Below are 23155 nucleotides of genomic sequence, written 5' to 3'. Positions count from 1 at the left end.
AGCACTGCCGCCACACACGCGATCAGGAAAGCACTCCTTGAATGTGCTGGAAGAACAACTCATAATTTCCTCACACTCCAGCGTCAGCAGTTCCTTCGGCAAAGAGATATCAACAAATAGGCAAGGCAATGTTGAAGGCGACATGTACCTGTAGATCGACCTCAATATTTGTATCACCAGAAGCATAGCCGAGCGGCGGGGGGGGGGGGGGGGGGGGCTAGAGCTATGCCTTCGAGCTTCAATAACGAATACAAATACCAGAAAAAAGGCACCATGGCTGCCTTTCTAAAAGGCATAATGGAAGCCAGCAATGCTTTCGCCCTCGCCAATTCTACTGAACCTGCTACGGCGAAGCAAGCTTGTCAAGTAGAATTCGACGTTAACGCAAGCCTTCCGGCGCATAAGCAAGAGAAGCACAGAACCTTGTTTCGGCTATACAAAAATCTTTTTCATTGTCGTCGAAAATTTGGCAGTCACTGATCGCAAAACATTACATCCTAACAGAAGAGAGTTCCAGGCCACTCCGTCAGAGGCCGTACAGAGTGTCGACGCGAGAATGCGATGCCATACAGAAGCAAATGGATGAAATGCTACGCGACGACATTATCCAGCTTTCAAAGACTATATGGTCGTCACCCGTTGTCCTAGTCAGGAAGAAGGACGAAACCCTACGCTTGCGCGTCTACTATCGCTGCCTGAACAAGATCACAAAGAAGGACGTGTGCCCTCTCTCTCGGGTAGACGACGCCTTGTTTCGACTTCACAATGCGAGGTACTTTTCTTCAATGGACCTCAAGGCTGACTAATGGCAGACTGAAGTCGGCGAGAGAGACCGACCAAACACTACCTTCGTAACACTGGATGATCTATTAGAGTTCAAGGTCATGCCCCTTTGTCTTTGCTCGGCACCTGCGACTTTCAAACACTTTATGAATTCAGTACTGGCCGGCTTGAAGTTGCAAACTTGAAGTGCCAGACTTACCTTGTGTATCTGGACAACGTTGTGATGTTTTTCTCAAACTTCGAAGAACACCTCCGGTGCCTTGAAGCGGCACTGCAAGCAATCAAATACTTCGGACTCACCCTGAAGCCAGAACATTGCGGCTTCGTATACGAGGAGGTCTTGTGCTTATGCCATATAATCAGCAACTGCGGCGTTTGCCCCGATTCGTAGAATATAGCTTCCATGGCCACCTCGCCGGCGCCCACTGACGAAAAGGCCGCGCGTCGATTTCTTGGCCTGTATGCAAATTGCAGGCGGCTCGTGAAAAACTATGCCCGCATAGCAGAGCCACTCACTAAACTTACCAGGACTGACGTGGGGTTTAAGTGAGAAATGCAGCAGGAGGTCAGGATTTGAAACAACACCTGTACGCCTCCACTACTTGGCATATTAACAAATTTGCTGAGATACACACCGACGCAAGCAGTGTAGGACTCGGCACCGTTATTTTTCAGAGAACTAACGGACTGGAAAGAGTCATAACACTGACCAGTTATGCTAGCCGATCGCTATCAAAAGCAGAGGCCAACTATTCTACAACAGAAAAGGAGTGCCTTGCAATCATCTGGGCTACATTGAAATTCCACTCCAACCTTTCTGGCAGGTCCTTCAAAGTTGTGAGCGACCACCACGTTTTGTATTGGCTATCTAACTTGGAAAACTCCTCAGTTCACCTCACACGGTGGAGTCTGCGACATCAGAAATTCGACGTTCCCGTCGTTCACAAGTCTGGAAGAAAAACTCTGGCGCCGACTGCCTGTCTCGTGCCCCCGTCAAACCACCACCGAAGGATGACGCAGACGATGACTGCTTCTTGGAAACATAAGTGTCGACGACTTCTCCAAGCGACAACGAGCTGATCCGAAACACAGGAGCCCTGTTGAACAAATACCTTGAGGGCATGGCCGCCGTTGTTCCAAAAGTATTCAAACAAGATGTTGAGTCGTTTTCTTTGCGGGACGGCGTTCTCCCGAAAGAATATTTCTCACCACTTTTGGCTAACTACCTTGTCATAATACCTTCAGCGTTACGTCCAGAAGTTTTGGATGCTCTACACGACGACCCGACGGCGGGACACCTCGGTGTTTTCCGTACGGTCGCAAGAATACAAGAAAAGTACTACTGGCCACGCTTTTCCGCCGACATCACTCGTTACGTGAAGACATGCCGGGATACCAACGACGACAGACACCGCTGACTAGGCCAGCCAGACTTCTCCAACCCATCGAGCCACCTCACAAGCCGTTCCAGCAAATCGGCATATACTTAGTGGGGCCGTTTCCGACGTCGAATTCCGGGAACAAATGGATCGTCGTATAGCTACCGACCACCTCTCGCGCTACGTCAAGACAAGGGCCCTGCTCAAAGGCAGTGCCACCGAGGTAGCAAAGTTCTTCGTCGAGAACATTGTCCTGCGTCACGGGGCTCCACATATCCTAATAACTGACAGATTTAAGGCCTTTACGGCAAACCTAACTCAGACATTCTTGCGGTACAGCCAGACAAGTCCCCACCGGACCACCGCCTATCGTCCGCAGACCAATGGCCTCACCGAGCGTCTTAATATGACCATCGCTGGTATGCTCACCATGTACGTCGACATCGAGCACAACACGTGGGATCAAATCTTTCCGTATGTGACCTCTGCGTACAATGCGGCCGTCCAATAAACCACGCAGAAGACGCCATAAAAATTGGTCTATGGAAGGAGCCCGGCAACGACGCTCGACGCCTCCAAACGTCATTGATGAACAGAACCTGGATGTCGCCGCCTACCTTCAGCGCGCAGAAGAAGCTCGTCAATTCACGCGACTGCGGATCAAGAGGCAGCAGGCGACTGACAGCCACCGTTACAATCTTCAACGAAGCTTGGTGGAGTACCTGCCCTGGGACCGTGTCTGGGTATGGACGCCGATATGCCAACGTGGGGCTCAGTTAAAAACTTTTGCGACGGTACTTCAGAGTTCAGACTGTATGGAGTAGTTTACATCTCGTCACACTCAACAACGAGGCTGCTCCCGACGGCATTACGAACTCTCGAAGGCACCGTGCTCTACCTGAAGTCATGCATGTCGTGCGCTTCAAGCCATTTCATGAGCGAACCTGAGGACTGTATTTTTTTGTTGTGTTTTATTGCTTGTTCGTATTGCTTTTTTTTCTTTATTATTGTACTTTAGTATTTTGTTACATCATCGGGACAATGCCTTTTTGAGAGGGATGGCAATGCCACATTCGCTCTTAGAGTTTTGTTATCGCCCCGTTTCACTGTCAGTAGTTCCCAGCGCGAAACGCGCCTACACTGTTCGAGAAGCTTCGGAACTGCAGTAGATCATTTTGTAAGGATTACGCCCACTTCGTGAACATTACAGATTATTCTGGAACCTACGTCACTGCTAGTGATAACAATAGAATATTTGATGGCAAGTGCATAAATATCGACACGCTTCGCTGCCTGTCGGTTGATCGACGGCCAACGCTTAGTTTGCCGCTATCAGTGTCTTGTTGTAATCTGAATGATGTGTGGAGTTTAACGTCCCTAAACCATCATATGATTATGAGAGACGCCGTAGTGGAGGGCTCCAGAAATTTCGACCACCTGGAGCTCTTTAACGTGCACCCACATCTGAGCACACAGGCCTACAACATTTCCGCCTCCATCGGAAATGCAGCCACCGCAGCCGGGCTTCAATCCCGCGACCTACGGGTCGGCAGCCAAGTACCTAAGCCACTATACCACCGCAGCAGGGTGTGACCTTCTTTTTAGGTGGCCTCAAGCTCGGCCAAATCAACAGTTTAATCTTCAACTTACTGTCTGCTCCTTTTGCCGACGTCACAACCCCGTGACAGTATTATCATAATCAGTCTCCCTTCTTATTTTGTCTTTGTCCTTTCGGCAGTTACTCGAGCTGTTTTTTTTGTTCTATCACTACTTTTATCCAATAAATCCTATATGCATCTCAGATTTTTTCTCTTAATGCTTTTTAGTGTCGTATCGCTTACGCTGCCGGCCATATGCTTGCTGGAGAGCCTCCTAGTTATTTTTCTCCTCTGCGTGCTAGTGTTCTTATACAAATACCGGGAAGCCTTGTCTGTCGAATATACGAGTAGCGCAACCTACAGTAGTTACAGCGTTAGTAGTAGTTACAGGATCAAGCGCTTTATTTTCAACAATGGTTTATTACCGAAGTGGCGTACATATATAGGTGAAAAATGGGCATGCTTAGAAAGGTGCAGTTAAAACCCCTGCAATACATCATCAGCAAAACTCTTGTCACTTGTTCATTGATCTGAAAACCAGTACACAGCTTAGAAATTATCAATATACGTCATCTCTTCTTACAATAGCGCGACTGTTCTCATATTCAGTCATGTCTTACCAACTTGCCGAAGTTACCACGCTTCATACTTTCAACAATGATTTATTAGCGGACTCGACCACAACAGATTACGGACCCCGCGAGCGCATGGCCGAACGCCCGTTCATGACACTTCCGCTACGTCCGTGGTGGTCTACAGCACCGCAGTACCCTGAAAACATTCCTCCCCTAATCGATGGCCTGTATCCTTTCCAACTGGGTTGGAAACAGTTTTCACTTTTCGCTTTTGACGCGACGGGCTTTCGGCGTCTGCGTCTACGGGCTTCTTGATTGATTGACTTGTAGGGTTTAACGTCCCAAAACCACCATATGATTATGAGAGACGCCATAGTGGAGGGCTCCGGAAATTTTGACCACCTGGGGTTCTTTAACGTGCACCCAAATCTGAGTACACGGGCCTACAACATTTCCGCCTCCATCGGAAATGCAGCCGCCACAGCCCGGATTTGATCCCGCGACCTGCGGGTCAGCAGCCGAGTACCTTAGCCACTAGACCACCGTGGCGGGGCGCGTCTACGGGCTTCTGAATAGCCTGCAGTCTATAAGCATAGCTGTTATCCGTCGCCATCTTTATCACAAAGTCACAGCTAGACAACAGAACACTATTTGAGGCACGCCGGGATAGTTTTGACTCTCCTATGAAAACAGCAATGTGATGGTCATACTGCACATAAGCGCTTTTCGTAAAAATTGCGAACTAACAGTGCACTACGCGGCAGTAGAAAACGGAAAGGCCAGGCAATAAGAAGACCAGTTTTCAGCCCGTAAGTGCGGTTGACGGTATATATGGCGCACCGCTAGGTGGCGCGGACAGCCAGTTTGGAACGCGCTCGCTTGTTCCGCAAACTATTGTGGCTGAATATACATATTGTCACAACGCAGACACAGTAGAAGTCGGATAAAAGAGAGCTCACTTTAAATACATGCAAGGCGCTCGTAAAAAGAACCAGGCAAGGACTTCGTCTTGCTTTCTTGCTGCGCGAGCGCTTCTCTGCAGGTTGGATATGGTATTTGCCATCCTCCAGGAAAAGCATCGTGCTGATGCTCTGCTACAAAATACGCGGTGTGTATAGTTGACGTAATATGCAACTGGCTCAGTGCAATCCGGCTTCATCCGCACAATGTGTGCGATTTCTGATTTCTGCTGGCGTGTTCACGAGGAACTGACAGAGATGACCTCATAGTTAACGCCACTTAGGCGCTGCACACCATTGTAGCGACCGAAGTACCTCTTCAGTAACATTTCAGAGAGGCCGCGTCGGTGAATACGGCTCCAGATCCACACTTTCTCGCCTTGTTGACAAGTGACGTATTGTATCGGTGTCGCAGGTTATAACGTTGTGCGTCGTCATTCTGCTTCCGGCCGATTCGCACGCGTGCAAGCTGCCGCGCCTCTTCACCTCGTTGGGTAAAGGCTTGAGCATCCGTGTCTGTATCATTGCAGTCATTCAGCAACATGGCATCAATCATTGTCACCACTTCACAGACATGAAGAAGACTAAATGGCGTGTTTCGGGTAGTTTCCTGCTGCGCCGTACTATAGGCAAACGTCACGTATGGTAGAACGTCGTCCCAATGTTTATGATCCACGTCGATGTACTTACTCAGCATATCGGCAATTGTCTCGTTGAGGTGTTCTGTTAAGCGGCTAGTTTGTGGGTGGTGGGAGGTAGTTTTTCGATGCTCTGTCCCACTGAGCTCAAGCACTGATTAAGGAGCATGGACGTGAAAGCTGTACGTCTGTCCATTATTATAAACCTAGGAGCATCATGCCTCAGAAAGATGTTTGCAATGAAAAATTGTGCCGCTTCTATGGCAGTTCCACTTTATAAAGCCTTTGTTTTTGCGTAGCGAGTAAGATAGTCGGTAGTGACAATTCACCCACTTGTTTCCAGTATGCGAAGTCGGAAATGGCCCAAGAAGGTCCATTACGGTTTGTGCAAAAGGCACGGTGAGCACTTGAACTGGTTGCAACAATCCAGCTGGTTTTAAAGCTGGCAATTTTCGTCGTTGACGATCGAGGAAGGTGCGGACGTAATGCTTAACAGTGCCTGGAAGCTTCGGTTAGTAATACTTCTGCTGGATTTTGGCCAATGTGGGCGTGTATCCGAGGTGGCCGGAAGTTGGCTCATCGTGGCAAGCGCTCGGGATTTTATTGCGAATGGATGTCAGGACTACAAATAGGTGACACTTCCGCTGGAGGAAAAGATCTTCTTATGTGGGACATCACTGCGCAATCAGAATGACGGCAGGCTCCTTTAAACTATCTTGGGAACGCTTGTAGACTGGCCACTAAGAAAATTACTAGGGGGGGGGGGGCAACTAGTTGTCTTCTTTCTGCTTAGACGAAATGGTGACCGTGTCGACCACTCCTAAAACGCCATGTCATCCTCTTCTGGGATATTGTCTTGCGTCATAGGTGACCTGGAGAAGCAATCAGCATTGGACTGCTGCCAACCCGACTTACAGACGACCATCATATCGAATTCTCGTAGGCGTAAGCTCCAGTGCGCTAGCCTACTAGATGGGTCTTGGTCAGCCAGCAAAGGGAGTGGTGGTCACTGGCTACATACAAGAGACGGTCGTGGAGGTATGTGCGAAACTTCATAACTGCCCATTCTACAGCAAGACATTCTTTTTCCGTTGTGGAATAATGGGACTCAACACGGGAAGGTGTCCTACTTGCATATGTGATCACTCGCTCGGCTGAATCTTTCCACTGGACGAGTACAGCCCCTAAACCTACGTTGCTGGTATCTGTATGGATCATGGTAGGAGCGTCGTCGTCAAAGTGAGCAAGGACAGGTGGTGTCTGCAGGCGCTGTCGTAGATCGTCAAATGCTGCTTGTTCTTCTTCACCCCACAAAACTGGAACATCGTCTCTTGTTACACGTGTTAAGGGCGACGCTATGTGCAAAAACTTGGCGATAAATCTGCGGTAGTAGGCGCAGAGGCCAATAAAACGCCTCACGGCCTTTTTATTTGTTGGCACCAGAAATTTGCGGACGGAATCAATCTTGTCGAGGTCCGGGTGACCACCTTCATGGCTCACCACATGTCTTAAGAACCAGAGTTCCTTGATACGGAAATGGCATTTCTCGGGTTTCAACGTAAGGCCGTTGGACCGTATTGCTCGAAATACTAAGAGCAGCCGTCTTCTGTTGCTCTAACGTTCCTGAGAAAACAATGACGTCGTCGAAGTATACCAGACATGTCTGCCACTTAATGCCTGATAGGACGGTATGAATCAGTCTCTGAAATGTTGGTGGAGCTGAGCACAATCCAAAGGGCAAGACCTTAAACTCGTAAAGCCTGTCAGGCGTTACAAAAGCAGTCTTTTCTCTGCCTCGCTCATCGACCTTGATTCGCCAATATCCGCTTTTCAGGTCCGTCGACGAGACGAAGCGTGCAAGCCTCAGCCTGTCAAGCGAATCGTCAATACGTAGTAATGGGTATACGTCTTCTTTGTCACGTGGTTCAGCTTGCCGTAGTCCACACAGAAGCATAAGCTGACGTTTGTATTTTTCACCAGCACCACCGGTGATGCCCAAGGGCTTTTTGACGGCTCGATGACGCCATCATCGAGCATTTTGTGGACTTGTTCTTGGATTGCTTCGGGTTCTTTCGGTGCCACGCAGTACGGGTTTTGTCAAATTGGTCTTGCCGTCCCTTTCGTTATAATTCGGTGCTTTATCAGTGGCGTTTGATTTACCCTTAAGGTCGATGGAAAACTATCTTCGAACTGGCCCAGAACATCTAGAAGACTCTGCCTCTGCACCGGCGATAAATATTGTCACAAGGACTTGGATAATGAAACGTGGCAATATGCGCTGACGTCGACAGGTGGTGCTGCTGAAGCGGCTGTCATGCCTGCCTCTTGCACTGTAAAGCACTCGCGGAATTCTAGAATTTTGTCGAACTATGCCACTGTGGTTCCCTCTGTAATGTGTTGATGCTCATTTCTGAAGTTCGTCAACAGGACCTCTGCTTGCCCAGACACTGCACTGACGAGACTTCTGGCACTAGCAATTCCTCGAAAGAGTAAAAGCGTCGATACTTGTTCCACGACACATTCTCCAGTATGCTCCTTGGTACACGTTACAGAGACGAGGCGGCTTGACAATGGCGGTATGGTCACGTCTTCAATCACGTGCATGGACTTGCGCTGTGCTGTGAAGGTCAGTACACCATCCGGTATATTCGTGATGGCACCGTACTTGCACATGAAATCTATACCCGAAAAGACCTGTGTACAACACTCTGAAAGAATAACGAAGGTTGCGACGAATGATGAATCCCCGATGATGATTCATTCGGTGAAATTTCCGTTAGGCGTCAGCAGCTGGCCTCCAGCTCCTCTGATTTGCAGTCCCGTCCATCCCATTTTAAACTTCTTGAGTTTGTCGGCCAGATTCGCACTCACCATTGAAATGTCCGCACCAGTGTCGACCAGTGCCGTCACGTCGTGACCGCCAATCGGAAGTGTAATGTCAGCGGTGACAATCCCTTCTTCCATCGATTCATTCAAAATGTGCGGTGCTTTGTGTGGTAGTAATGGGGGATTTCCAGCTCTTCGGCAATTCTCAACCTTCCCCCTAAGGTAGCTGCTTTCAGTTTCCCCGGCGTGGACTGGGAGATCTTCTTCTCGCCATGTTCGTAGTGCTACCTCTTTTAAATGGGGGAAAATGACCAGGAGAGGGCGAGCGTGACCGGAACCCAGAAGCTACGTCCCACGGGATCGTCGTGCTCGTTTCAACGTTGTGTTCCGTTGAAATAGCGACGAGGGGTAGCAGATATAAATCCTTGGTACCCGGCCGCATAATGAGGACAGTTCCGCACGATGTGGACTGCTTCCCCACAATGGAAGCACAAGGGCCTGTAGTCGGTGGTACGCCAGATGTCGGTTTTGCGGAGTGGAGGTCGCATCGGTGACGACGTTTCCCTGTAGTACCAAGGCACTATCGGCGGCTGTCGCTGATGGTACTGCTGTGGTGGCGGCACGTTAGATGGCTGTCGAGGGAAAACATCTGCATAGGTTGGCCTAACCGTGTCCATGTTCGGCTCGGGAAGTGGAAGCGCTTGCCTTATCACTTAGTGCAGAACTTCTGTGACCGACGCAATCATGCTGTCACACGGTGTGGCGGCGAGCTCCTTCACCTGTTCTTGCACTATTTCGCGTATCGGGTCAGGCAAAGAATCCTCGCCCGGTGTGACAGGGATCACGGTTGTTGCGCTGATTTGTCCGCTGTTGTTTGGGCGGTTGTACTTGCGGTAGGGTAGCTGTAGTGGGCGTTCAATGGCCGTCGCCTCCTTCGATTATTCGTCGATGCTTGAAGGTGGGTTCCGCACGAGACCAGCAAAGAGCTGTTCTTTACCACCACGCATGAGGTGGCTAATCTTTCTGCTTTCGGACATATCGAGATCGGCTCGACGGAAGAGACGAGCCATGTCCTGAACAAACCTAGCAACGGATTCATTTGGCTTCTGAATCCGTGATTCGAGGAGTCACTGTGCATGCTCCCGTTTTTCGGTGTTTGTGAAGGTGTCCAAGAACTTCCACTGGGACTCGCCCCACGTTGACCACACGCGATTTGTGAACCATGTGCGAGCCCCGTCCTGGAGAGGGAAACACACGTACCCCAACTTCTGTGCGGCGTTCCACCCGTTAACGTTGGCTGTGCGCTCGAATTTTCAAGCCAGTCATCTGTGCCCTCATATGCGTTGCCGTGGAAGTCCACAGGAATTTTAGGGGTGAAAACAGTCACCTGTGTCGTGCTTCGGCTGATCCTGGTGTGGCTACTGCTTCTGAACGCGGTCATGTTTTCTGGCCAAGGACCGAGCTCTGGGCTCAGGCCTAACAGGCGGCGGCTCGCGTAATGAGCGGGTGTTTCGACTAGCGGAAGTCTTCGTGGACTAGATATCGGGCTGTTAGAAGGTGTCCTGGACATGTCCCCAGCACCTCCACCAGGGTCACGACGCCGACACAGCAAAAGTCGGATATAGCGGAGATCACTTTAATTACATGCAAGGCGCTCGTAAAGACGACCACGCAAGAACTTCGTCTTCCTTTCTTGCTGTGCGAACTCTTTGCTGCAGGTTGAATGCGGCAATATATAGGTGAAAAAATGGCAGATCCCACGTTTCCGGAATCAACGCTATGCGAAGCATGCTGAAGGAAGGTGACCATTTTGCAGTTTTTTATTGATCGACACGTCCTCAAATGACACTAAATATAAGCACAAATGTTGAACGCATAGACATATCTTGAAGAGTTGCAGATCTTTGTATAGCCAGTTGTTTGCACTTGCGCAACGACGCCAACTGAAACATGCGTATTGAACACCAGAAGCTGATATGAAGCACTGATGCTCGCGAGGATGCTGGCCCTGGACACTGCTTCATAAATCAACTGCAGCGCATGGCAACTAACTACAAGTGACATTAACCCGACGTGACGGCTCTATCGAAGGAATACATATGTAATGTTTATAAATTTGGGTACGCAGCACTGTAAACACTATGAAGGTTTCACGAAGATGAGCGTCTATTTGAAAAGTAGTTCCGAGACCTGGTGTAGCTCTGTGGTAAAATGTTTGATTGCCACGCAGAATCCTTGGGTTTGGTTCCAGATTGGACCCTGACATTTATTCTTTGCATTCGTCGGGTCGACGTTAACGATGTCTGGTAGTTCTTAACGCTCGCGGGTTAAAATTGCCCATGTGTGTTCTTGTCGTGCCTGGGTTGATATTAAGTGTCGATCACCTGTGGCACATACCCGCATACGAGCGGCACATACAGGCCCATTGGTATGTGCCACTGTCTAGCGGGAAGTGTTTGACGGCGTACGCGACAGGATTGTGACATTATTCATGTCTTGACCAGCACATCATATTCGTCAAAGCCTCATAACCTTCCATGCTAATTTTGGTTCACGCCAAGTTAAGGGGGTGACCACGAGAGCACCCAAACGTAAGCGGCTAGATAGATAGATAGATAAATACGCTCAAAGTCGCCGAAGTTCCATAAGAAATGCTTCGCATTTAAAATGGGCATGCTTAGAAGTGTGCTGGCTCCTTTATGCACTGGTCCCCTATAGACTTTCACCATCTCTTTCACATGTATTCACCAGCCTTCGTATATCATCTCTGCTGTGCTCAAATAAGAAAGTGTCGTTAGCATAGAGTAAACTAAGAATCTGCTGCTTAATCATCATGCCGGCCTGCCTATGTGGCAGATTAAAACCACCGTTGCTATCATTCAGCGCTTTTTCATCCCCACCATGGACAGAATAATAACAGCTGGGACAACGTACATGCCTGCCTGCTGCCCCTTGCTAATGTCAACGTTTTCTTTGTTGCTTCTTCCTTCTCACACAAACTGTCTTTTCTCGACGTATCTATTTTCCTAAAAAACTATATATACCCGTCATCCATGCCTCTTTCTTTGAATATAGCTCACAAGATTCACTGGACAACGTTATCATTTACCGGGAAAAGCGATGCATAAGGGCTTGTTTTCTATTTTAGAGATTTCTGTACACACTCCGTAAGAATAAATAGGTTATCTTTTTACCAATTAGTGACTCGAAACCTATTCAAGAGTTCGCTTAAAAGATTGTTTTATCCTGTTCATGTTTCCGCCTTAAATTCCTTGCATCTCCAAGCTGTGTAGTACCGATGTAATAGCGGTCGATATGAGCAAATCTCAATTTAGTCTCCTTTACTTTTATATATTAAGATCATCCGACTTTGTCGTCAGCTTTTTGTTATTGATTTGCAATAAAAACATTCCTCTGAGGCTTTTATATGCGCCCTTGCGATTTTTTCTACGTCAATAAGTAAACATTGTGCTTTTTCGCGCCTAGCTAGAAGTTGTGATTTCACGGGGGCAGCTCTTTGGAGAGGAAGCACCACTTTGTTTTTTCGCTTTCATTTTTAGCAGTGGTGTCATTGACTTATTCGGCCCCTCGAGTGATGGCTGTTATACTTGAAACTTTCCGTGCCTGCGTAATACTTTCACATTTACCTGCATTAAGCTGCATTGTTTACTCTATCGCATTACGGTGTGCGGCTGCTTGTCTTGTATATCGGCTTGTTTTGCCGGTGTCTCTGAATAAGCTTGACTTGTCCCGTACCTTATCTTTTGTCGACCAATAGCGGCCATGGCAGCCTGTTGTATTGCTAAGCCACTATAGATGACTTGACGCAACTCCTAAAGTCGTTGTAGAGAAGGAGCTTTGACACACAGCGCAAAAAAAGGACTAACAGACTGCCTAGCAAGTACATGGATGGCATCTTGAACGATATTGCAGCGAAGAGAGTTAAGTGAAAATTCAAAAAGGTGGAGGGGATTTACTGGATGGCAACGATGTATTACATCGCTACCAGCTCTGAGTAACCACCGAAAGGGCAAGAACGAAATAAAGAAGGAGGTATTTTTTTGAATAATTCAAGGAGAAGCGCTTTATTGTTCGAAGCAAGCTGAGGTTGCCATATCGAACGCGTTGTTATATAGTGAGATTCATTAAAGAAGAAAATTGTACCTGTTGGGGGGAAGTTAAGACGATGACGGAGCATGTTCTGATTAAATGTGGTGATAACCACCTAGGTGTACGTTTGGGCACGATTCTAAATGAAGCGTTCTTAGGAACAACAGAGAAAGCTTTAAAAACAAGTAGAATCAGGCAAATAAAAAAAACGAAAGGTGTACTTTTTTTAAATTGTGTCGAGCCTTCTGGCGCACGTGTCATGCACCACCCCGTTATATATAGTATGGCCGTAGCATCCATTTTTCAGAGCAAGGATGCTGACACTTCCACCTGGTGCACTTTTCAGCTCTCTTTCACAATGGAATAGTGGTGTGTAAAATATCTTGAACGTACGCGATGCGCTACGTGGTGCACACGCACAGCCTTGCGTACGCTTAGCTATAAGGCCTTGTAATACGGCTCTTGGCGCTCAAGAAAAAGTTTAATCCTATCGTCATAGGAAGCTGTGTAAGACGAATGTGAAACGTGTTCTCGTACAAGTAGTTGAATGGTTATTGTACAATGATATACTAGAGCTTGAAAATGTCTATTGGTGTTTTGCAGCTATAGCACCACTTTTTCTAGGTGCACCAACGTTGATGACTGAGAGTACATCTCCATCCACATTAATGATTAAACATTCAAGATAAAGAATAACGCTTTGCGTTATAGATGTAGTTGTTAACATACACTTCGACACAGCATATATGGTCATCCCCGGGTGCAATGCAGGATGACCCGAGCTTCTCGGCAGCCGAGTTTGCTCCGAGTTCGCTTCGCGGTTGCCGTGGCATGAAGACAGTGCGGAGCGCGTAATAGCAGTGTTATAAAAATGGCTATGCACGAACGTGAGTGGCGTTGGAAACACATGCGGGACATTTGCAGTGGTTATCAAAGAAACACCGCGTATGAGCTCGTCAGCGCCACCACCAATTCAACATTTTAGCAGTGCAGCGATGTCAGCCTCATTGTCGTGCTGTATTTTTGCCAACTCAACACGCACCTCCTACAGGCGTGTTCGTGGGGGTGTGTCCTCTTTCGGGCAGGTTCTTTTGTTCCACCTGCAGCGCGGGAATTTCCACCATCGAATGCAGCAAGGGTGCACACGCAGCACTCTTGTGCTGCTCGTTTCGCTTTTATCAAGTATTGCAGATATATATAAAAACAGGTGGTCACCAGAGGCTCTCGCACCTTTTCGGCAACGCAGATGTGATTGGATACGTCGTGAGCGCGGTGAAATTGAATGCGAGACATCGAAGCCGCTTGGTGATATCACTTTTACTTTGTGTGTATGCGTGTGCATAGTCTGCGCGATAAAGCTGATAGATTAATTGTCCCACTCGACGCGAGGACTGCTCCTCGGCTCGAGCAAACGAGGTGGGCGTACCCTATATTCGCCGCGGGCATCTGTCAATCAAACTGATGGACGCGTGAACTCGAATAGAAACTTGTTGATTCTGAGAAGGCCTGAGTTCAACTGATTGATTGATTTGATTGATTTGTAGGGTTTACCGTCCCAAAACTACCATATGATTATGAGAGACGCCGTAATGAAGGGCTCCGGAAATTGCGACCATCTGGGGTTCTTTAACGTGCACCCAAATCTGAGCACACGGGCCTCCAACATTTCCGCTTCCATCAGAAATGAAGCCGTCGCAGTCAGGAATCGATCCCGCGACCTGCGGGTCAGCAGCCGAGTACCTTAGCCACTAGACCACCGCGGCGGGACGCCTAAGTTAAACCGGCGACTGTGGTAATGCCGGTGTGACTTTCAAGCTCTTGATGCAGTGATCGCCAAGCAGCAGCTTCTTGTCATAGAAAATAATTTTGTGGGCTTACACTACTGTGCAAGGCTGAAGCCATGGAATAGTTTGTGACAACCTAGATTTTTCAAGATTTTTAAGCTGCTTGTCTACTTATGTGCGTGGTCGGCTTCGGCGTGAAGACCGTATCAGTTCTGTCTTATTTTGAATGTACTGATTGGCTGAGGCTCAATGCCCAATACGCTGAGCTGTCTTATCTTTATTGATAAGGTTTTAATTAAAAGGTAAATATCTCGGGCTGAAATACTGAGACCATGATCAGTATCTAGCCATTACACGCAACGCTGATTAGCAGGACACTAATTGTGATCATACTAGTAGGCCTAATAAGCATGGTTTACTTAGCCTGCTCATAAATAACATCGCGTTAATTAGCATGGTTTAGTTAGCTCATCAACTAGCATAATTTAGTTAGCCTGGTTCTTGCTTTACATAGCTTCATTAGCACTGTCTTCTTAAGATGTGGCTTAATAATCTTGTCTTTACCATGAATTGGCGTAATTAGCTTGGTCGTAGCATGTCCTGGACTAACTAGCCAAGTATACCGTACAGCCGAAAACATCACTGCATATATCCATGGAGTTAGTGATGATGAGTGGGACAAAGCTCCGGAATGTTCATCGTCAGTGATAATGAGAGGGGCGAAACTTCGGAGTGTTTATTCATATAAACTGTGAATCGTTTGTCTGTCTATCCACGTGTCCATCCATCCGTCCAACCACACCTGCGGAATGAGTCATTAAATAGGCGGTTACGTCCCACGGCTTAAGGAGCTTCGCCACTAATAGGTAATTAACCAGCCGAACGTGCTCGGGTGCTAGCCCGTTTACAATAAAGACGATGCGGACTGGCCGAGCAGCGCACTAGAATGTACAGGCTGACCATGAAGATCAACAAGTGGCCTCAGGCTTAACTGTGGTCGCGATGTTGTAAGATGATCGGCCGGTACTGATCTCAGGGGTCACCATGCTAATTATTTTAAAACAGACTTAGTAAAGGCAATAAAAGCTTCAAAATCAACTAAATCACCCCGTGCCTCTAAAACTATCATCACAAAATGTCTCTGACCCTTATATTGCATGGGTTGTTGCGAAGCGCGCCTCCGACGACGTTACAAAGGGCGCCTCGAAATCTCACCGCTGCAACCACTGTTTCGAAAGACGGCGACGCCAACACGGTCCCGAAGGCGCCACTGCTTCCAACTCCGCCGGGAAGGTCACCAGCCGTTTGGTAGCGTATGTTTCTCAGCTCGCGACTGCTTATGCGCAGAGCTGATAAGACGAGCGGACGAGACGACGGTGAGTTAAACAAGGTTTATGTACAGCATATATACAGAGGCGTTACAAATTCGGCACTGGAGCCGACAGACTCTAAGAGCCGAGCTCTCTTCTCTAACACATAGGTCTGCTCTCAAACGGGTCCGCTCTGACACACATGTCAGCTTTCACCTAAGACCGCCGCTCGCGACGCGCCGCAGGGCTTCTTTTATTTGCACCGGGTCCAACCAAAATGTCCAATCAGAAGCGCCGCTGGTCGTCAGGGCAGACTCCTCCAATGGGGTCGCCGCGCAATGCGTCAGACCCCCAGACATGAAGACGCCAGTTGTTTACTCGACGGGTCGCTTGCCGAGGCTGACTCACTGCACGTGCACGCCAGAGAGGCGCCGTTGAGTTGTTGATCGCGTCAGGCGGACTGGCCTTGACACAGATTGCCTTTTTCAGAGGCACGGCCGTTCGCTGTGGACTCGCAAGCATAACAGCACTCCCGCCGCCAGACAATGCGCCGAAAAGACGAGCTGCTTCCACGGGGCTCGGATGACAGGCGCGCTCGTTCGCCAGGTCCCTCCATGTTCGCCTCCAGGGCCATGGGGAGAATGCAGCGCCAGACTCTGTTCTGGGAACACATCCCATTCTTGACGACAGATCCCAGCTTCACTGGCTTGTCGCCACAACTTGCTGGCCAACTTCGCTCGTCTCTTCTGACCATCTTCGGTTTCAGCAGTTTCAGCACTTGTCGATGGTTCTGCGACTTGCTAAGAACGGTTCGACAACAGACAACACACGACACAAGCAAGTGCCCTCGGTCACCCAACAGAACACCAGACAAAGTATAGTACAACATATACCTATCTACGTGTCTATCGGAATTTTGTTCCCTCTACATCAAGAGGGACATGTGGGACAAGATTCTTAAAATGGCAACTCAATTTTTTTCCCATGTACAACAACGTAACGAATTAGAATACAACAAAGTTTGCCCCTTGAGATCACTCTGAACGAGAGCGCTCAGCCCAGGCCGTGATGAGGTCAAAATTTTGCCCCGAATCGCCAGCCAGAAACCGAAAGGTTGAGAAGGTACTAGCTAGAACGCACTGCTCAATGCACCTGCATTAGCGTTTAGCTTTCCTTTTTTTTTTAGCGAACGTCAAAGTTGCGCTGTCGGAGTATCATGCTCCATCTCAGTAACCGGCCACTTTTAGGCGACGATACCTATGCGGTACCAAGAGCGGCTCACACTTGCGACGTTCCACAGGAGAAAAACGATACGGCTTGCTAGGGATTGGCTCCTCACAAGTTAGCTCTATTTTGTGTTCGATCACCGTCGTGTCTCCGGGACGGTCCGAGAACACGTATCCAAACTCGGAAACAATCCTTTTCAGGTCCTCCTCCTGGCCTTCACTTAACCTAGGCTCTAGGTTAAACTCCTCCAAGGTTACCTCCGATCCCTTTTCGATTACATCACTGGAACTCAAAATTTCTGCTCCCTCTTCCTCTGAAGCATTCAAAAGCAGATTTACAACTGCTTTCGAGTTACTGTGGTAACTTTTGTTCGGCCGCCTTCCTAATTTCACTTCATAATTCGTATCGGAAAGCTTAGATATTACTTTGGCGGGCCCTTCCCAATAAATCTCAAGCTTGGTTCTTTTGAACGGCTGCAGCAGCATTACCTGACTTCCTACTTCAAAAGCACGCTTCACCGATTTCTCGCAGTGCTCTTTCGACAGCACTTGTGCCGCGTTTTTGTGGCTTTCCACTAGCGCTTTAATCGTGAGGTCTTCACGCTGCTCTCGAATGAGCGTCTCTCGATCAACTCTCGGCAGCTCGCTCCAACTTTCCGCTACAGGCGAGAGCGTTGCAACCCTCTCGCTCTGACTCAATGGCGCCATGTCGTCTCCCCCTACGCATACCTCGCCGGCCGCTTCCGCGACGGGCCGCTCGCGTGACCGCTCACATGACTCATGCGGAAAATTTCCTTTCTGGGGTTCCGTCGACCCGCCGACAAGGTCACTTGAGAGTTCACTGCATTGAACTAGATCAAGCTGGCACGATAGCTTCCGCGCTTGCGATCGCGTGAGGGCCATGCACGCTAAGTTGGGGAAGAACGATTTGCCCTGCTCTTTGAGAAGCTGCTCTGAGTTGTTGGAGAAAAGATAAGGAAAACGATCATTTAGCGCGGCAGACACAGCCGCTTCGGTGCGAAGCTTACCGAACGGGCCTTCAATGACAACCGTGGCGATTGGTAAGCGAACACTCTGCTCCTCGGCGACTTGCCTGATCCACGCGCATTCTCCTGTAAAGTCATCCGGAGACACCAATGAAGGATGGACAACGTCCATGGTTGCCGCTGAGTCTCTAAGTGCTCGGCACGTTTTCTCATTCACCCTAATTTCTTGGAGATACGGCTCCAACAACCGCGTGTTTTTTTCTGATTCTCGGATTGTTGCGAAGGCAAACTTTTCCTGACAGTTTCTCGCGATGTGTCCTTCCTTTTTGCAGTTGTAGCAGGTTAGCGGATTCCGTTTGTTTTCCGATTCAAATGCCTGTGTGGTAGAAACCTCACTCGATTTCTCCGCTTCTGTTTCCCCTTCCCCTACACTGTCCTTCGTAAGACACGGGTCCTTCTTGAAATTACGGTGCGGAGCGGGTCTCCGTTGATAAGGTTTCTTTGAAAAGCCCTCTTTTCTCTCATCCTTTTCAACGCGCACTGCCCTGCTGTGCAACTTTCGGCGAGTATAATACTCCTCAGCTAACTCTGCTGCCTTGTTTAGCTGTACTTCAAGTCTGTCCTGCAGCCAAAGCCTGACATTATCCTCGATGCAGCGGTAGAATTGCTCCAATGCAACGCATTCCACCACTTTATCGCGGTCGTCATAAACACCTTCGCCCTTGAGCCATTCAATTAAATCGGCCTTAAGACGAAACGCGAAGTCAACGTGTGACTCATTCCCCTTTTCAGCATACCGGAACCTTTGCCTGAAAGCCTCGGGTGACAACTTATAACGTCTCAAGAGCAATTCCTTAACCTCGTCATAGCTCTCAAACGCTTCCCTCGACAAGCAAGTTATCGCGTCGGACACTTCGCCGGGAAGAAGAGCTAACAGGTTCTGCGCCCAAAGAGACCGCTCCAAATCGTTTCGCTCACAGACGTGTTCAAACTTGACGAGATACTTCGCCATGTCCTCGCCTACTACGAACGGTGACAGTTGGTCCCGAATTCTAAAACCGCTGACCTGAATCGTCGGAGAAGCTACGCTAGGCGCCTGCGAACACTGTAGGATTGCCAATTCTAGTCGTTTCATCTCGAGGCGCTCCTGTCTCTCGGCCTCCTCGTGCTCGCGACGTTCGCGCCTTTCAACTTCTTCACGTTCGCGAGCTTCGCGCCTTTCAGCTTCTTCGCGAGCTTCGCGCCTTTCAGCTTCTTCACGAGCTTCTCGCCTTTCAGCCTCCTCGCGACGTGCTTTGATATCCGCCCAGGCCTCATCGACTTCCTCCGCCGACACTCCCTCATCCTTCATGATCTCAAGGATCGCTTGCTTTCGTTTCGCATGGCCCAAAGTAATGCCGAGTTCCTCACAAATTTCGATGAGTTCCTTCACTTTAAGGTTCTCCATCGTTCACACTAGCCTCTTGCTGTTTGCCCCTCTTAACAATTTACTTGCCGTACCCACTATAAGTCAACTAGCAAGACGCGCAAGCAATTTTTCACACTCCCGTGCTTACCCCCTCCGCATTAACTTTGGTTTCAAAGCGCTTCGACTTGGCTTGAAACGATCAAAGCTCACTTCAATGCTTCACACAGCCCTTCTCTAAACTACTATAACCTGACCTAGAGTAGTCTGGTGAACTGAGGGGAAAACATCAGGCACTCACCGCATCGATGTCGCTGACGCCGGCCGATCCCGCAGCTGCCAACCACTGTTGTGACGCATCCCACCGCTGCCACCACTGTTGTGAAGCGCGCCTCCGACGACATTACGAAGGGCGCCTCGAAATCTCACCGCTGCTACCACTGTTTCGAAATACGGCGACGCCAACACGGTCCCGAAGGCGCCACTGCTTCCAACTCCGCCGGGAAGGTCACCAGCCGTTTGGTAGCGTATGTTTATCAGCTCGCGACTGCTTCTGCGCAGAGCTGATAAGACGAGCGGACGAGACGACGGTGAGTTAAACAAGGTTTATGTACAGCATATATACAGAGGCGTTAAAAATTCGGCACTGGAGCCGACAGACTCGAAGAGCCGAGCTCTCCTCTCTAACAAATAGGTCTGCTCTCAAACGGGTCCGCTCTGACACACATGTCAGCTTTCACCTAGGACCGCCGCTCGCGACGCGCCGCAGGGCTTCTTTTATTCGCACCGGGTGCAACCAAAATGTCCAATCAGAAGCGCCGCTGGTCGTCAGGGCAGACTCCTCCAATGGGGTCGCCGCGCAATGCGTCAGACCCCCAGACATGAAGACGCCAGTTGTTTACTCGACGGGTCGCTTGCCGAGGCTGACTCACTGCACGTGCACGCCAGAGAGGCGCCGTTGAGTTGTTGATCGCGTCAGGCGGACTGGCCTTGACACAGATTGCCTTTTTCAGAGGCACGGCCGTTCGCTGTGGACTCGCAGGCATAACAGGGTGCACTTCTGCACTCAGTGGAACGACTAACAAATGAAAGAAGATGCCTCTGGTTTGAAAACAGCGCCCAACTTAGTCGACTGTCCTTGACGCGATGACTGGTTTCATCATAACCAATGAAACGCAGCACGCTGAGGGGTGGATTTGACTTTTTCGCACCGTTGTCACGCTTTTAAGGGGGTGTCGCCAGAGCTCGGGAAGATGCCGAGTTTCGCGAAACTTGGCCGATCCTGCATAGTGCCCTTTGCGAAGAAATGGCGTCCACATGCACAACGTGTGCACCGCGGTGAATCAGTGATTACGATTCACGGCTGCTTACCCGAAGATCATGGGCGAGATCCTGACCGCAGCGGTCAATTTCAGTGGCAGAGTATTGTGCGATATCAGTGCACCTTAAAAACACCAGACGCTCAAAATTTCTGAAGCCCTCTGCTATGCCGTCTCTCACAATCATATCCCGGTTTCTTGACGTGAAACACAAAATATTATAATATGCGTATAATAAACTGGTACTTCAAAGCGCCTTCATTTGAGGAGACGGACGGCAAGGTGTGCCCTCCCCAGCTATAAGGTAACCAACGCCTGTGGTTATCTGTACACTACCACAAGGCGCTTCAGGAACGTGAGAGGCTGAGTTCTTTGCTTGAGACGCGAACCCGCGAAGACTTTCCGCTCTCCTCTGGCGTGTCTTACGCTGCACCAAAGCACCTACTTTCACGCAATATGGCAGCGCAACCGTGACATTACTAGGTGCCACCCCACTCAAAGAAGTAGGCAGGCAAGAAACGCTGTTTGTGCATGTCGAAGCTTTCCTTCGCTGGCGATGAAGAGCAACGTGCTGACGCGGAAGGCAAATCACGTGACTGCGCAGTCATTCAATCGAATGACCACGCATGCATAAGCAATTCATTGACCGTAGAGTTTCCTACAACATCGGAAGGAAAGGTTCTGTTGCGCAGAGACTACTGAAGTGCTCCCAATCGGCGCTTCTTAGTGTCATGATCCATTACTTCTAGGGGTGTGCGAAAAGTGAACTTAAGAACCAAACCGAATTCAGTACTAATTGAATAGTATTCGAATATTTTAGAACAGTAACACAACCATTTTGAATGTAACCATTTTAGAAACATGGTTGAAAGTAAAAAACCTGGAAACACTACGCCGACCATTTTAGAAACAGCCCAGGAATTCCACGACGTATTATTTGAAACAAATATTCACAAGCTTTATCATATGACCATTACCGTTGCTTTTACTCGACAAAAAATACCACAAATATGTCAACTGAAGGAAGCTTGTACACAAGCAGCAACTGGATGTAGCCTCAAAAATATCTCGTAACTGTAGTATGAAATACAGAAGTGAATACAGTATTACAACGTAGTCATGAAATTTTAATTAATAATTGAACTATATTTATGAGTCAACATCATCATGAATGTCATGATGAAGATAGGGAATCGGGAAAGGTTAAAACTCGACTGCTTCCAAAGTGACTCTTGAGTTTTAACCCTTTCTCATCCACTATCTTCAGATTTAACCGAAAATTCTTTCATCTTGCAATGTGGTACATCCTACGTCGATAGTCTCGTGAAATTTTGGGCTGCATGCACATAAATATCATTCTGCTAATAAAACAAGAAACCTTACTATTTTCAGTTCGAACGTATGTTTTCTTTGACTTTTTCATCAGTGCTTAGATTTCAAAGACTATTAAAAAATTACTGTCTTTTTTTTTTGGCTTTGCACTCTATACGATAAATAAAAATATGTAGAGTTTTGCATTTTAAAACCACGATATGTTTATGAGAGACGCCGTAGTCGAGAGCCCTGGTAGCTTCGAGCATCTGATGCTCTTTAACGTGCACTGATATTGCACAGTGTACGTATATCTACCATTGCGCCTTCATCTAAACGCGACTGCCCGATTCGATTCGGGCACCGAGTCCAACAGAACGCTATTTGACTTGTTTTTTGAATTTTTTTGTATTCGCACATCCCTGATTACTTTTATTTACTACTCTGAGACGGCAACAACACCCAACCAACCAGGTGCATAGGGAGAAGTGCGAGAGATGAAAGGCGCGTCTGTGAAGCATCCTGCATGTGTGATGGTAGCACTGTGGGTGGAGCACCCGGCAGCGGTGGCGGCATAAACATGTGCGCCCCCACTGAAGCTCTGATGAATATTTTAAAACTAGGTATTCCATTAGATTCCTCTCATTACACTAAAGTGGTTTTAGTAACTTACATTTCTGTAAAGGAAAACGTCTGCAACTTCCTGTGACACCAATGTGACTTCACAGCTGCATTTTTAACAACAAAGCTGTTTCATCTCGATGTTAGGCCAACAGAGTGAAATGAAAAATATCATCATGACTAGCCTGTACCTTTTAGAACATTGCTCAGCTGGTGCGTCCTATCTTCGTTTTTTATTCATCCTTCAAAAATCACGACAATAATCGCATAAATTAATTACCATATTGAAAATTAAGCCATTAGTGTTTACGATTCATTAATTTGA

At 48.3% G+C, this 23155-nt stretch overlaps 1 protein-coding gene across 1 annotated transcript in view; it reads left to right on the top strand.

Annotated features, from left to right (window-relative positions):
- The first annotated feature begins 6904 nt into the window (after positions 1-6904).
- Positions 6905-23155, top strand: part of LOC119162284 (RYamide receptor) — a 198873-nt gene continuing 182622 nt past the window's right edge. The window contains exon 1 of the mRNA XM_037414739.2: positions 6905-6970. Within this exon, the coding sequence (XP_037270636.2) occupies positions 6905-6970 (66 nt within the window). The remainder of the gene's footprint in view (positions 6971-23155) is intronic.

The sequence above is a fragment of the Rhipicephalus microplus genome, chromosome X (genome assembly GCF_043290135.1).
Source record: "Rhipicephalus microplus isolate Deutch F79 chromosome X, USDA_Rmic, whole genome shotgun sequence".
NCBI classification, from domain to species: Eukaryota; Metazoa; Arthropoda; class Arachnida; order Ixodida; family Ixodidae; genus Rhipicephalus; species Rhipicephalus microplus.
The sequence above is the reverse complement of the archived record's forward strand: the minus strand, read 5'-3'. Positions and strand labels throughout refer to the sequence as shown.